The 14,911-nt window shown below is 43.1% G+C and overlaps 1 protein-coding gene across 1 annotated transcript in view; it reads left to right on the forward strand.

Moving 5' to 3' along the window:
* Positions 1-14,911, forward strand: part of LOC129836349 (protocadherin-15-like) — a 340,099-nt gene that overhangs the window by 90,477 nt on the left and 234,711 nt on the right. The window contains exons 4-5 of the mRNA XM_055902394.1: positions 8,409-8,423; positions 9,192-9,257. Of these exons, the coding sequence (XP_055758369.1) occupies positions 8,409-8,423; positions 9,192-9,257 (81 nt within the window). The remainder of the gene's footprint in view (positions 1-8,408; positions 8,424-9,191; positions 9,258-14,911) is intronic.

The following is a 14,911-nucleotide window of genomic DNA, read 5'->3' on the forward strand; positions in this document are numbered from 1 at the left end:
CAGCAGGTTATCCAACCGGATGGACAGATCCACCAGTTGGTCAAAGGTGATGGTGGCATCCCTGCAGGCCAACTCTCGTTCGGACGTCCTCGCGCAGGCTGCATCGGTAGTGGTCGATGAGGGCCCTGTCGTTGAGGGCCCATCCCGCTCCGGCGGCCAAGGTCCGGAATTCCAGCGCCAACTCTTGTACGCTCCTCGTCCCCTGCATCAAATGGAAGAACAGTTCCCCCGCCACTCTCCCCTCGGGCGGAGGGTCTAAGACGGCCCGGGGGGGGGGGGGGGACTCCTCAAAGTTGTCCAAAACCGCGTCTCCTTCTCCCCACACGGCGTTTGCTCAATCCAGAGCTCTCCCCGAGAGGCATGAGATGAGGGCGGACACTCTCTCCCTTCCCGAAGGAGCTGGGTGAACGGTGGCCAGGTATAGGTCCAGTTGTAACAGGAACCCCTGGTACTGTGCTGCCGTCTCATCATACACCCTGGGAAGGGAGAGATGCATCCCACTGGGACTGGATCCAGACGGGACGGGTAGAGGTATCCCCGGTGGTGCTGGTCGACTTCCTGTCTCTCCCAGCGGTCCATGGTCTGGACCACGCGATCCATCATGGCACCGAAATGATGTAGCATTGCTGCGTGTTCCTGGACGCGCTCCTCGACTCCTCTGACAGGGGTACGTTCCCTTGCTGACTCCATGAGAGGTGTGAAATTCTGTCAGGCGTGTGCATACTTGTGGTGAAGTCAGGTGCAGGAGAGCAGAGAATTGTGAACAGGTGCACACTTTTTATTACGGCAGGTGAGATATACAGATGGACTCAGCTGCGTCAAAAACCTCCTTAAGCCAACAAGGCAAAGTGTATAGCGCACACAAATGTCACACAATATAAATGTATAGCAATACAAATAAGCCTTGTGAAAGTTTCTCAAAACATACTTAGTTTATTTAACCCTTCATTTACCCGGTAAGTTGACTGAGAACACATTCTCATTTACATCAATGACCCGGGGAATAGTTACAGGGATGTATGAGCCAATAAGAAGCTGGGGATGATGAGGTGGCCATGATGTTATGAGGGACAGATTGGACATTTAGGAAGACTGCACCTTACACAGGGCAATGTCCCCAATCACTGCCCTGAGGTTTTTGGATATTGTTTTCAGACCAGAGGAAAGAGTGCCTCCTACTGGCCCTTCAACACCACTTCCAGCAGCATCTGGTCTCCCTTCCAGGGACCAACTAGGACTAAACCTGCTTAGGTATGCTGCTGGCCAATTGCACTTTGACATTATGGGGCATTGTGTGTATGCCAGTGACACAAAATCTCAATTTAATCTATTTTAACCTGTCTAGGATCAGCGTGGCGCTAGCGGCACCCCCCCCCCCCCCCACTGAAAAACCAGTGCCGCGAAATTCAAAAAAAATATTTTTTTAAAATATTTAACTTTCACACATTAAAGTCCAATACAGCTAATGAAAGACACAGATCTTATGAATCCAGTCAACATTTCCGATTTTTAAAATGTTTTACAGGGAAGACACAATATGTAAAGATGTACATCTATTACCTAAAAACACATTAGCATAATCCACCATCTTTTATTTGTCCACCAACACCAGTAGCCATCACCAATTCGGCTAAACTAAGATATTTATAGCCCCTAACCAACAAAAAAACTCATTAGATGACAGTCTGATAACATATTTATGGTATGGGATAGGTTTTGTTAGAAAAAAGTGCATATTTCAGGTATATGGCATAGTTTACAATTGCACCCACCATCACAAATGGACTAGAATAATTACAATGAGCAACGTGTTTACCTAACTACTAATCATCAAACATTTCGTAAAAATACACAGCATACACGAATCGAAAGACACAGATCCTGTGAATACAGACAATATTTCAGATTTTCTAAGTGTCTTACAGCGAAAACACAATAAATCGTTATATTAGCTTAGCACATAGCAATTAGCAGCCCAGCATTGATTCTAGCCAAAGTGAGCGATAAAAGTCAACATCGCCAAAAGATATTAATTTTTTCACTAACCTTCTCAGAATTCTTCCGATGACACTCCTGTAACATCACATTACAACATGCATATACAGTTTGATCGAAAATGTTTATATTTAGCCACCAAAATCATGGTTAGACAATGTGAAATGTAGACAAGCTGGTAAAGAAAACGTCCTTGCGCCACTTAGACAGTGATCTACTCTTATACATAAATACTCATAAACGTGACTAAAAAATATAGGGTGGACAGGGATTGATAGACAATTTAATTCTTAATACAATTGCGTTATTACATTTTTTAATTTATCCTTACTTTTCAATACAGTTTGCGCCAAGCGAAGCTACGTCAAAAAACATGGCGTCCTAAGCCACTAAAATGTTTCGACAGAAACACGATTTATCATAATAAAAATGTCCTACCTTGAGCTGTTCTTCCATCAGTATCTTGGGCAAAGGATCCTTTCTTGGGAGAAATCGTCTTTTGGTGGAAAGCTGTCCTCTTGCCATGTGGAAATGTCAACTGAGTTCGGGATGAACTGAAAAGCATGCCCAACTTTTCACATCGTTGCAAAAATAAATGTCCCAAAATCGCACTAAACGGATATAAATTGCTATAAAACGCTTTAAATTAACTACTTTATGATGTTTGTAACTCCTATAACGAGTGAAAAGATGACCGGAGAAATATAACAGGCTAAACTAACGCTTGGAACAGGAGAGGGTCGGTGTCTTCCACGCGCGTTACGCAGCTCCCAAAGAATGACTAGCTTCAGAGTTTTTTCATTTGTAGGGCCTGTGAACGCGCAATCGAGCCCGTTGGAATCGTCATCACGTAAAGGCATCCAGGGGAAGACGTAAGAAGTGTCCGTATAGTCATAGCAACGACAGTGCCCTTTTAACTGACTTCAGAAAAGTGGCCAACATTTCTCAAATCTGACTCCATGTCAGGGAAATTGCTGTAGAATGGGCTCTGTTCCACTTAGAGACAAAATTTCAACTCCTATAGAAACTATAGACTGTTTTCTATCCAATAATAATAATAATATGCATATTGTACGATCAAGGATTTTGTGGGAAGCCGTTTAAAAAATTAGCCACATTAGCATAAATAGTCTAAACAGCGCCCCCATCCCCAACAGGTTAAATGCAGGCTGTAACACAAACAAATGTGGAAAAAGTAATGGATAGACCATGATGTTGAGATCATTGTTCCTGAAAGATGTCCTTCTTGTTCTTAAAGTATGTCCCTCTATTTCAGACAATTGTAACCTAATGCACTTTTTTCCTGGTTATTGTATGATTGTCTCAAGTATAGGCTACATTTCCCATGCATCTACCTCTAAGTGTCTTCACTCTCAGGATCGCGCCAAGCTACACTGGAGGTGCATCAATGGGATGTTCAGCATGGCCCTGTAAATACCTTTGGTCACATTGAATTGAACATGGAGTCCTGGTAGAGACCCAGGCCTCTGGTTACAGAGATACTGATGATCAGTAAAGAGTGTCAAGTCATCAGAGTATCATGTTACCCATGACACACCATGCTGCCGCACCCTCACGCTCAGTCCACTTAGGCCTCTTGGGGATTGATTTTGACCCTTTTCTAAATGAATAGACACCATCCTGTCCTTCTCTCTCAGCTATAGAGTGTCTTGCTGCAGAATATACAGTATCTCTTTACTAAGCACATTTGGGCTCAATCTTCTCAGAAAAGGAATCCAAATCTGTTGAATGAATTGGCTCTTGACCCTTGTTGCAGTTTGGTTTTAGCTCTCTGTTGTCCCCTCCTGTAGAAGAGTTAAACGTATGTTCCAAGCTAGCCTCTACTCCCCCTGATATTCTCTGTTTGTATTGATTTTCACTTGTATATCGTTCTCTATACACTTGGTCCAACACTCCTGATGATGATGTATGTGTGTGTGTGTGTGTGTGTGTGTGTGTGTGTGTGTGTGTGTGTGTGTGTGTGTGTGTGTGTGTGTGCGCACGGAGGGGGGGAGCGGGAGAGAGGTATATGTTCTCCCATCTCCCTCTGCCATTCCTCTTTCTCTGTCCTTCCCTCTGGTGTGTCTGCCCCCACCTGCCTTTCGTTGTATCTCTCTATATCTTATTTTTCTCACTGTCTTACACGTCTATTCAGAGCATCCCAAACATGTTCAATGGGTGACATGTCTGGTGAGTATGCGAGCCATGGAAAAACTGGGACATTTCCAGCTTCCAGAAATTGTGTACAGATCCTTGCCACATGGGGCCGTGCATTTTCATGTTGAAACATGAGGTGATGGCAGCGGATGAATGGCACGACAATGGGCCTCAGGATCTCTTCACGGTATCTCTGTGCATTCAAATTGTCATAGGTAAAAATGCAATTGTGTTTATTGTCTGTAGCATATGCTTGCCCATACCATAACCCCACTGCCACCATGGGGCACTCTGTTCACAATGTTGACATCAGGAAACCGCTCGCCCATATGACGCCATACACACTGTCTGCCATCTGCCTGGTACAGTTGAAACTGTGATTCCTCCGTGAAAAGCACAGTCCAGCATGCCAGTGCCCATCGAAAGTGAGCATTTACCCACTGAAGTCGGTTACGACGTCGAACTGCAGTCAGGTCAAGACCCTGGTGAGAACGACGAGCATGCAGATGAGCTTTCCTGAGACAATTTCTGACAGTTTGTGCAGTAATTCTTTGCTTGTACAAACCCACAGTTTCATCAGCTGTCCGGGTGACTGGTTTCAGACGGTCCCACAGTTGAAGAAGCTGGATGTTGAGGTCCTTGGCTGGTGTGGTTACAAGTGGTCTGGCTGTTTAGACGTACTGCCAAATTCTATAAAACAACATTGGAGACGGCTTATGGTAGAGAAAGGAACATTACATTGTATGTCAATAGCTCTGGTGAACATTCCTGCAGTCAGCATACCAATTGCACGCTCCCTCAAAACATGAGACATCTGTGGAATTGTGTTGTGCACATTTTAGAGTGGCCTTTTCTGTCAAGGTGCACCTGTGTAATGCTGTTTAATCAGCTTCTTGATATGCCACACCTGTCAGGTGGATTATCTTGGAAAAATAGAAATGCTCACTAACAGGGATATAAACACATTTGTGCACAACATTTGAGAAAAATAAGCTTTTTGTGCATGTGGAACATTTAAGTGATATTTTATTTCAGCTCATGAAACATGGGAGCAACACTTTACATGTTGTCCAGTATATTACGACAAGCAGTGGTGTAAAGTACTAAAGTACTATTTATATTTTTGACAACTTTTATTTTTACTTTTCACTACATTTTTTAAAGAAAATAACACTATACATTTTCCCTGACACACAAAATTACTAATTACATTTTTAAATGCTTAGCAGGACAGGAAAATGGTCCAATTCACGCACTTATCAAGAGAACATCCATAAAAAATATATATATATATATACAGTGTATAAATTGTTGCCATCTGGTTTAGTTAATATAAGGAATTTGAAATGATTTATACTTTTACTTTTGATACTTAAGTATATTTGAGCAATTACATTTACTTTTGACACTTAAGTATATATATATAACCAAATACTTTTACTCTAGTAATATTTTTCTGGATGACTTTCACTTTCACTTGAGTCATTTTCTATTACATATCTTTACTTTTACTTAAGTATGACAATTGCGTACTTTTTCCACCACTGGCGACAAGCTGTGTGTTTTTCCAAATATGTTCGCTTTCCTGCTTGCTGGCTGCACAATGCACTCCTTATGCTTTTGGCTCTTGTACCCCTTTCCCTATTGGACCAAGCTAACTCGATGCACACCTCCTGACTTCACAATTGAGCTTTTTAGGATTTGCCCTGGCCTGCCAGATATGTCGATACATCTATAAGCAGCTTTGCCGTGGTGTGTGTATATGCCTATACCAACTTCAACAGTAGGCTTCATTAGCAACCTGAGGAACGTTACAGCCTATGGTATTTAGGAATTTCTGGCATGACTAAGCTATGTTTACTATGAATACAGAATTCCAGGGGTGGGGCAGTGATCGGAACCATCTCTGATATTCTCTTCTAACTCTGGGAGGCCACCCGAGAGGGAAGAGTCCCAGACTGAGAATGTTAGAAAACAAACACACAAACACCCTGGAAAAAATGTAAACACCAGATGAAATATGGTGTTCTCTTTTCTGTTTGGCTTTGTAGTCAACATGTGTCTCTTGACTATGCAGACTTTAAAGCTGATGTGGTTATGGTGTGTGTGTGTGTGTGTGTGTGTGTGTGTGTGTGTGTGTGTGTGTGTGTGTGTGTGTGTGTGTGTGTGTGTGTGTGTGTGTGTGTGTGTGTGTGTGTGTGTCTTGCTGCCCTTCTGCTGCAGTGTGTGCTCTGATCTCAACAGGGGACCATTAACAGAGCATTGTTCTTCCTCCCTGCTGGAGAATATTCTTCTCAAAGCAGGCTTTTGACATTACTACACACACACACACACACACACACACACACACACACACACACACACACACACACACACACACACACACACACACACACACACACACACACACACACAGATGCAATAAACATAAAACCAACAGACTCCTTGAGATCCTAAGTCCTTGCTAAAGAAAATTCTGCACACACACATAGTTACACATGAACACATAGACCTATACACATACACACACCCCCTCACCCCCACACATACACACACCCCCTCATACACGCCTAAACATACTCCCACTCTCCCTTTCTCTCCACATATTTGCTCAGAGCTGATGAGCATACTCATTTTCATGTGCTGTGTTGTGTTTTGTATGCCTCAGATTGGTAGGTCGGACCACTTTCTATTTTTGTCTGAATCAAAGGAAATGTAGATTTCTGTGTTTCTCCAGCAGATGCATTCATTAATCTAATTGCTGTGAAATTGTAGGAAATCTGAACTCCTATCTCAGAGCTCATATACCTACTCCTAACAGATTAGCTGTGCAGTTACAAAATGACTGAGATGAGATGAGCTGTGTGCCACCTTACTGATAAATGAAACCTCTGAAGTAATACACACATAGACAGCATGCATATGAATGCCTTTTCTCTGTCGCATTTCAAATGAATGTGCATCCGCCAGAAGTCAAAAATGGACACAAACTGGGTGTAATGAATACACAATTTCATGAAACAACTGAACTTTCAAATATTGTGGCCCCCTTATTGCCATTGAATCACCAATTATCATGCGTAGCTGTGCTAGAGAAGAAACCCAAATTAATATAACAGCGAATTCAAGCCTGCAGTTGTATTACTGATTCATGTGCACTTTAAACCTTCACATTACTGGAAGGGCTCGTGGGCATGAATATTTGATGGGAAAACGATCGGCCCGTTCGCACCTAGCGACAGGTGTTTAGTTGCGTAAGAGGAGTTAAGCAACAGTCTGCCATTGAGGAACCTTAGAGGGGGCTATTTTCTCTGTCCCTCTCTGATGACACACAGACGTATTGTAAGGAGACACCTGGGCTGGACAGCAGATCGCATGTGTTCCTCAACATGCAGTAGACAGGGACACTAGTTGCTGAATGAGTTATAGTGAGAGTCAACTTGTTCTCCATGTCCAGTAAACATTCTCCTTGAACCTGGTCACTCAGCATCTCTAAGAATGTCACTGCTGATGTCAGTAAGGTACATACTGTAGGTTCATGGACATGGGCCATAATATGGGCCTTTATAAAGTGTGCCATTATGTAATTATGTTGGATATTCCTTTCTTGGATGCCAGTAAGGTGCATAGGTTCATGGAGATCGTTCATCATATGTGCCTCTAAACAGTGTGCTATTAAGTAATTAAGTGGGAAATGATTTTCTTGGAGAAAGACAGTACAGTACCATCTAAGTATTGCTAACGTCAGTAAGGTATAGCTTGAGGAAATGATGCTTGGTTATTGTTTCTGTATGTATGTGCCTTTAAGTGCCTGCCTCTGAAGAGTTCACTTAAGTAATTATGTTCAAAACAAACACTTATCATGAGTTTTTAAGTCAGAAAATGTATGCAACAATTTAAGATTGCCCCTTTAAGTAATATGTGGTAATATATGTCATTATTTCCAAACTACAGTTATCATTTCCAAACTACAAGAAAAAAGGCTAACTATGTTGTGGTGGAAGTATCTTGTTTCTTACTCCCATGCCAAATGAAGTCCATCTAAATATTGCTTCAATTGAGATCTAGTGTCTTTTATAGAGATGTTATTTTGATTCACTGACTCTCTATTCCTTCACTCCACTCCCCCCTTTTCTCTCCTGTTTTTTCTCTCTCCTCTAACATCAAAACTCTCCTCCAAACCATCATGCTATTCTTTTCTCCCATGATTCTTTTCTGCTTTCCTTCTATGGCACCACTAACCCTGACCTCTAAAGACTGGCAGTATGAGGGTAAGAGGGTAGACCTTCACTTTTCCTCTCTCTCTCGCTCTCTCATTCTCTCTTTCTCTCGGCATTAAGTGTATATTGACTCTCAACTAGGGTTGCAAAGCTACCGGTAATTTAACAAAGCTAATAAACAGTTTACCTATGTCAATCTATGGTAACTTTGGTCATTTATACTTGAATAACCAAAAAAGATGTATATATTAAACAACAATGGTATTCACTAAGTTGATGGTTTATGTTTAGGATAATGTCCATCTTTGTCATTGTATTTTTTTAATCATCTTATTTTATTTGTGATAAGGCCACACAGAGGGCCAGAGATAATTACAGACCAAAAAGGCCACTAGATGTCTTGTGGTTAATTATATAAAATCCTTGACTACCAAAATGCTGTTAGTTTACTGGGAAACTTTTCAGTAATATTCCCTCCCCTTTGCAACCCTTCTCAATACCTTTCTCCTGTCTTTCTCCGTCATCACTGAAGCACAATTCTCTCTTTGTACTCTGAGTAATTCCCATCTGTCTATCTCCTGTACTGGACACTGTGCTCGTGTTGTCCCCCACATGGTTGTCATATATTGTCATCGTGTATCATAGTGAATTGGTCATCACTGTGCTTTTGTGTCAGTGTCGTTCAACCCATCAATGTTATTCAACAGTCGTAGAAATGATGCCACCATTCATAATCAGTTATGACAATTTATGTCAGCGTATAACATAAGGCTCTTTGTGGTATTAATGTGTTTTATTGCATTCTCTCTCCGCATACAGAATGTAAACTGTCTCGGTCAGGCCCCCCTGCTACCATAGTGACCATCGATGAAGAGAGCCCCAATGGTATGTACTTCCTTTTTGTTTTCTTTGTACAGTACCTGCTGTTCAATATAGACCATAGCATACATTACAACACAGAGTTGAAGTACCGGTACTTGGATTTCTAAGTTAAGATTCGACTGGTATGCTACTGAGTGCCCAATCAAACCTCTACCCAAGATCCCAGGCTAGGAGCCATTGTGCTCCTGTTGAGAACACATCTAGCTTAAAGACTTCAGTTATCTGTAGCACTATACTTTCTATTTACCTAATTAGCTCGAGGAAAATCAACTTGTTGCAGGCACTAGTTGTTGTGTACTATGTGTGCGCGCATGTGTGTGTATGTGTGTTGGCCTTCCCAGGCAGGGGACGTGTGTGCTTGGTACAGATGGTGTTTGTCGTGGTGGTGCGGTGTGGGGCTCCATTAGTGTATAGACCGCTCCCAACCGAGGACGGCACGGCTATGCATGGCTGTGTGCAACTGGTGACGGCTACAGCTCTGAGTGTGTTCAAGGACTCAGGGATGTCGCTAAACAGATGTGCACCAGTTGTTGGGGTCAAGTGTGCCGAAATCCTTCTCCAGTTTCCTCATTATCTTCCTCCACCTTTTGCCTCTCTTCCTCCTCCTCCACTGCTAATATAGTTTTTGCTGGTGAGGTGAGATGTTGCACCGTGCAGATTCATTTTCTGTGTTTTTTTCAACTGGTAAAAGGAATGTGGTTGAGAGTGAAGTAACTTCCAGCTGAGAAACAGGTGGACCTGCCTCAAAGTGGCTCCCTGCAGGAATAAGCTCTGCAGGTTAACAACATTTAATGAGCAGTTTTCAGTGAGCACCCTTTTCTGGGTCTGTTTATACAGTCAGTTTATTATTTCACACGCGCTTCACTGGGCTGTCACATCATACTGGAATTGCCTCTCACAGGTGTGTGTGTGAGCGCACAAGCTCGACTCCATTTGCCTGTGCTCGTGCATCTCTGTTTCTGCTTTGCTGTTGTTTTGTTCTGGGTATGATTTATCAAAATTATGAGCTGTTGTTTTTCAGTTTTGGGTGGGGCTTTTTAAAAGACAAACCGCTCAACAACCAGACCCTTATAATTGATGTCACAATGTCCTTCCCAGCCCTACCTCTTCATACATGTCCTTCCCAGCCCTACCTCTCCATACACCTCCTTCCGAGCCCTACTACTTCATACATGTCCTTCCCAGCCCTACCTCTCATACATGTCCTTCCCAGCCCTACCTCTCCATACACCTCCTTCCCAGCCCTACTACTTCATACATGTCCTTCCCAGCCCTACTACTTCATACATGTTCTTCCCAGCCCTACCTCTCCATACATGTCCTTCCCAGCCCTACCTCTCCATACATGTCCTTCCCAGCCCTACCTCTCCATACATGTTCTTCCCAGCCCTACTACTTCATACATGTCCTTCCCAGCCCTACTACTTCATACATTGCCTTCCCAGCCCTACTACTTCATACATGTCCTTCCCAGCCCTACCTCTCCATACATGTCCTTCCCAGCCCTACTACTTCACACATGTCCTTCCCAGCCCTACCTCTCCATACATGTTCTTCCCAGCCCTACTACTTCATACATGTCCTTCCCAGCCCTACCTCTCCATACATGTTCTTCCCAGCCCTACTACTTCATACATGTTCTTCCCAGCCCTACCTCTCCATACATGTTCTTCCCAGCCCTACCTCTCCATACATGTCCTTCCCAGCCCTACCTCTCCATACATGTTCTTCCCAGCCCTACTACTTCATACATGTCCTTCCCAGCCCTACTACTTCATACATGTCCTTCCCAGCCTTACCTCTCCATACATGTTCTTCCCAGCCCTACTACTTCATACATGTACTTCCCAGCCCTACCTCTCCATACATGTTCTTCCCAGCCCTACTACTCCATACATGTCCTTCCCAGCCCTACTACTTCATACATGTCCTTCCCAGCCCTACTACTTCATACATGTCCTTCCCAGCCCTACCTCTTCATACATGTTCTTCCCAGCCCTACCTCTCCATACATGTTCTTCCCAGCCCTACTACTTCATACATGTCCTTCCCAGCCCTACTACTTCATACATGTTCTTCCCAGCCCTACCTCTCCATACATGTTCTTCCCAGCCCTACTACTTCATACATGTCCTTCCCAGCCCTACCTCTCCATACATGTCCTTCCCAGCCCTACTACTTCATACATGTCCTCCCCAGCCCTACTACTTCATACATGTCCTTCCCAGCCCTACCTCTCCATACATGTCCTTCCCAGCCCTACTACTTCATACATGTCCTCCCCAGCCCTACTACTTCATACATGTCCTTCCCAGCCCTACTACTCCATACATGTCCTTCCCAGCCTTACCTCTCCATACATGTCCTTCCCAGCCCTACTACTTCATACATGTCCTTCCCAGCCCTACTACTTCATACATGTTCTTCCCAGCCCTACTACTTCATACATGTTCTTCCCAGCCCTACTACTTCATACATGTCCTTCCCAGCCCTACTACTTCATACATGTTCTTCCCAGCCTACTACTTCATACATGTTCTTCCCAGCCCTACCTCTCCAGAAATGTTCTTCCCAGCCCTACTACTTCATACATGTTCTTCCCAGCCCTACCTCTCCATACATGTTCTTCCCAGCCCTACCTCTCCATACATGTTCTTCCCAGCCCTACTACTTCATACATGTCCTTCCCAGCCCTACTACTTCATACATGTTCTTCCCAGCCCTACGTCTCCATACATGTCCTTCCCAGCCCTACCTCTCCATACATGTCCTTCCCAGCCCTACTACTTCATACATGTTCTTCCCAGCCCTACCTCTCCATACATGTCCTTCCCAGCCCTACCTCTCCATACATGTCCTTCCCAGCCCTACCTCTCCATACATGTTCTTCCCAGCCTACTACTTCATACATGTTCTTCCCAGCCCTACTACTTCATACATGTTCTTCCCAGCCCTACCTCTCCATACATGTTCTTCCCAGCCCTACTACTTCATACATGTCCTTCCCAGCCCTACTACTTCATACATGTTCTTCCCAGCCCTACTACTTCATACATGTCCTTCCCAGCCCTACTACTTCATACATGTCCTTCCCAGCCCTACCTCTCCATACATGTCCTTCCCAGCCCTACTACTTCATACATGTCCTTCCCAGCCCTACTACTTCATACATGTCCTTCCCAGCCCTACCTCTCCATACATGTCCTTCCCAGCCCTACCTCTCCATATGTGTTACTGTGATATGGCCATGATGGATTGTCTAGGGAATGTATTAGACCGCCATGCAGTCAGGCCTGCGTTAGAAAGCCCCTCCCGTCCCTGTATCAACGTGTACTACTCTGATTTGCCATGTCTGAGAGATTTGCGCTTTATCCACCTCATAAAACACTAATTTACCTGGGATATGGCCCCTGTCCTTTTATTTTTCTGGATGTGATGAAAGTGTCCAGGCCTGGTGTTCCTATAATGGAATGTTAAACAGGCAACCAGTCATTATTGACCAAAGCAATTATCCATCTAAATGTGGTCAATTTCTTCCTCCTGTCACACACATGCATTACAAATTACATATAATAAGATTCCATCTCCCCTGCATTCCCTTTTATATTAGTTTACGTCGGTCACCAGACAAACAAACAGAATAATCATCAGTCCTTCACCATACACCATGCTTTGTCTGTAGGTTTCCAAGAAATGTCCTTGTTTTAGAATGGCTTTTGCATCACTTGAGGGATGAATACATCATAAGCCTTGTGATAGAAGAATTGAATCAGTTGCTGAAATTACATTTTCAAAAAATGATTTCAATGGCCGTTCATTGAAGAACAGAGTAGCCTGCCCACTGCTCTTGCTCATATAACTTTGTTTTATTAATCCAATACACTCTTGGGAATTGGCCTATATGCATGTAGGGCCCAGTTCAACTATAGTAGAAATTGAAAGAAAACCGAAAGTGAGGACACATTTTGTACATTTAACATTTTCTTTACTTTTCACAGCATTTGTCAATACCGAAATCTGACTCTTGATAGATTGAGTAACATAATGAGAATATAAATGGAAAATGTGGGTTATGTGCAAAATAAGACAAGAAAAAAAGGACAAGAGTTTGAGTAGATGTCTAACTGTTGATATGACTCAAGGAAAGACCTTTTAACTATTAGGTGCTTTTTTGAGCTCTCCTAGCTTTGCAATTAAGGAACTAAAGCAAGCACACTTGTATTATTTTGTTTGAAATACAGCCTTGCATCCGCACCTTCAGACAATTACTGTAGTTGGTTACGCAATCCAAAAACGGTCCATTATAAATCACAATCTGGGTCAAGAGGGCATAATTTGAAAGCTTATTCTATTGCCAGCATTAAGTTATCAAATTTCGATCTTACAGCTGTGATGACTGCATGTGACGATCCAGTGGCTCAGATCAGCTGGGCAATGGTTGACAGTGGCCAGACCTTCTCTCACCCACAGAAGAGGGGAAGTGTCACGCCCTGACCTTAGAGAGCCTTTTTATTTCTCTATTTGGTTAGGTCAGGGTGTGATTTGGGTGGGCATTCTAGTTTTTTTCATTTTCTATGTTGGCCTGGTATGGTTCCCAATCAGAGGCAGCTGTCTATCGTTGTCTCTGATTGGGGATAATATTTAGGCAGCCTTTTCCCACCTGTTTGTGGGATCTTGTTTTTGTGTAGCTGCCTGTGAGCAGCCCAGAACGTCACGTTTCGTTTTCTTCTATTTTGTTTGGTGAGTTTAATATTTATTAAACGTGTGGAATTCTACGCACGCTGCACCTTGGTCCAATCATTCAAATGATTGTGACAGGAGGAGGGCGCTGGGGGGCGCTTTTTGACACCGCACACCCGGTCGTAAATGTTATGCAGCAGAGAACTCTCTTGCTCCTTAGTATCAACCAAAGGAATGTATTTGTCTCCAAAATACTTTTGCTGGCCAAAAACAAAAACAAAAGTGAACACTGGAACACAATTCCTAACATCAGAATGTGGGGAATGGTCAGTGGGGACCTAAAGAATAATTTTTTAAAAGTTTTTCATTTTGTTATGTCTTTAGTAAGGTTATAAATGAAATACTGCAACTTGAAAAGTATGTACATTACAGGTATGAGGTCTCCATCCAATACATGGTGTAGACAATGTGAAAAATTATGAAAGTATTTGTGTTAAACTAGAAATGTGATAAAAAAAATGTAAAAATAGGTAATTGTTTTTGAGAATACCTTGCACAGTAACTAGCCACACCCCAAGTGAGGTCAGACGAGTGTGTCAGTGTGATGGAACCGCCCTTTTCGAGTGCTTAAAAGTATTGGAAGAGAAATTAACATCAGACCAGAAAGACGTGAGATCATGGTCCACACATTTGAAATGGTTAGAACTCAACAACCTCAACTCGAGGTGAAGATAAACTCACCAGACTAGACCAGGACACTGCCAGTCTGCAGCTGTGCATGTAAAGTGGTTTGGAAATTTGACTATCTACCCGAGGAAGAGGAGAAAATAACTCCCCTCTCAGACAATCACTGATACGGCTAAGTAGCTGTTCTTAGGAAACAGCCCATTGGAGACCGGACAACTAAGAAGGAGAACATTGTGACCTCTGGTGGATAATCAGAGCATATACAAGTGGCCCACACGAAAGGCTCACCA

Source organism: Salvelinus fontinalis, chromosome 37 (genome assembly GCF_029448725.1).
Source record: "Salvelinus fontinalis isolate EN_2023a chromosome 37, ASM2944872v1, whole genome shotgun sequence".
Lineage (NCBI taxonomy): Eukaryota > Metazoa > Chordata > Actinopteri > Salmoniformes > Salmonidae > Salvelinus > Salvelinus fontinalis.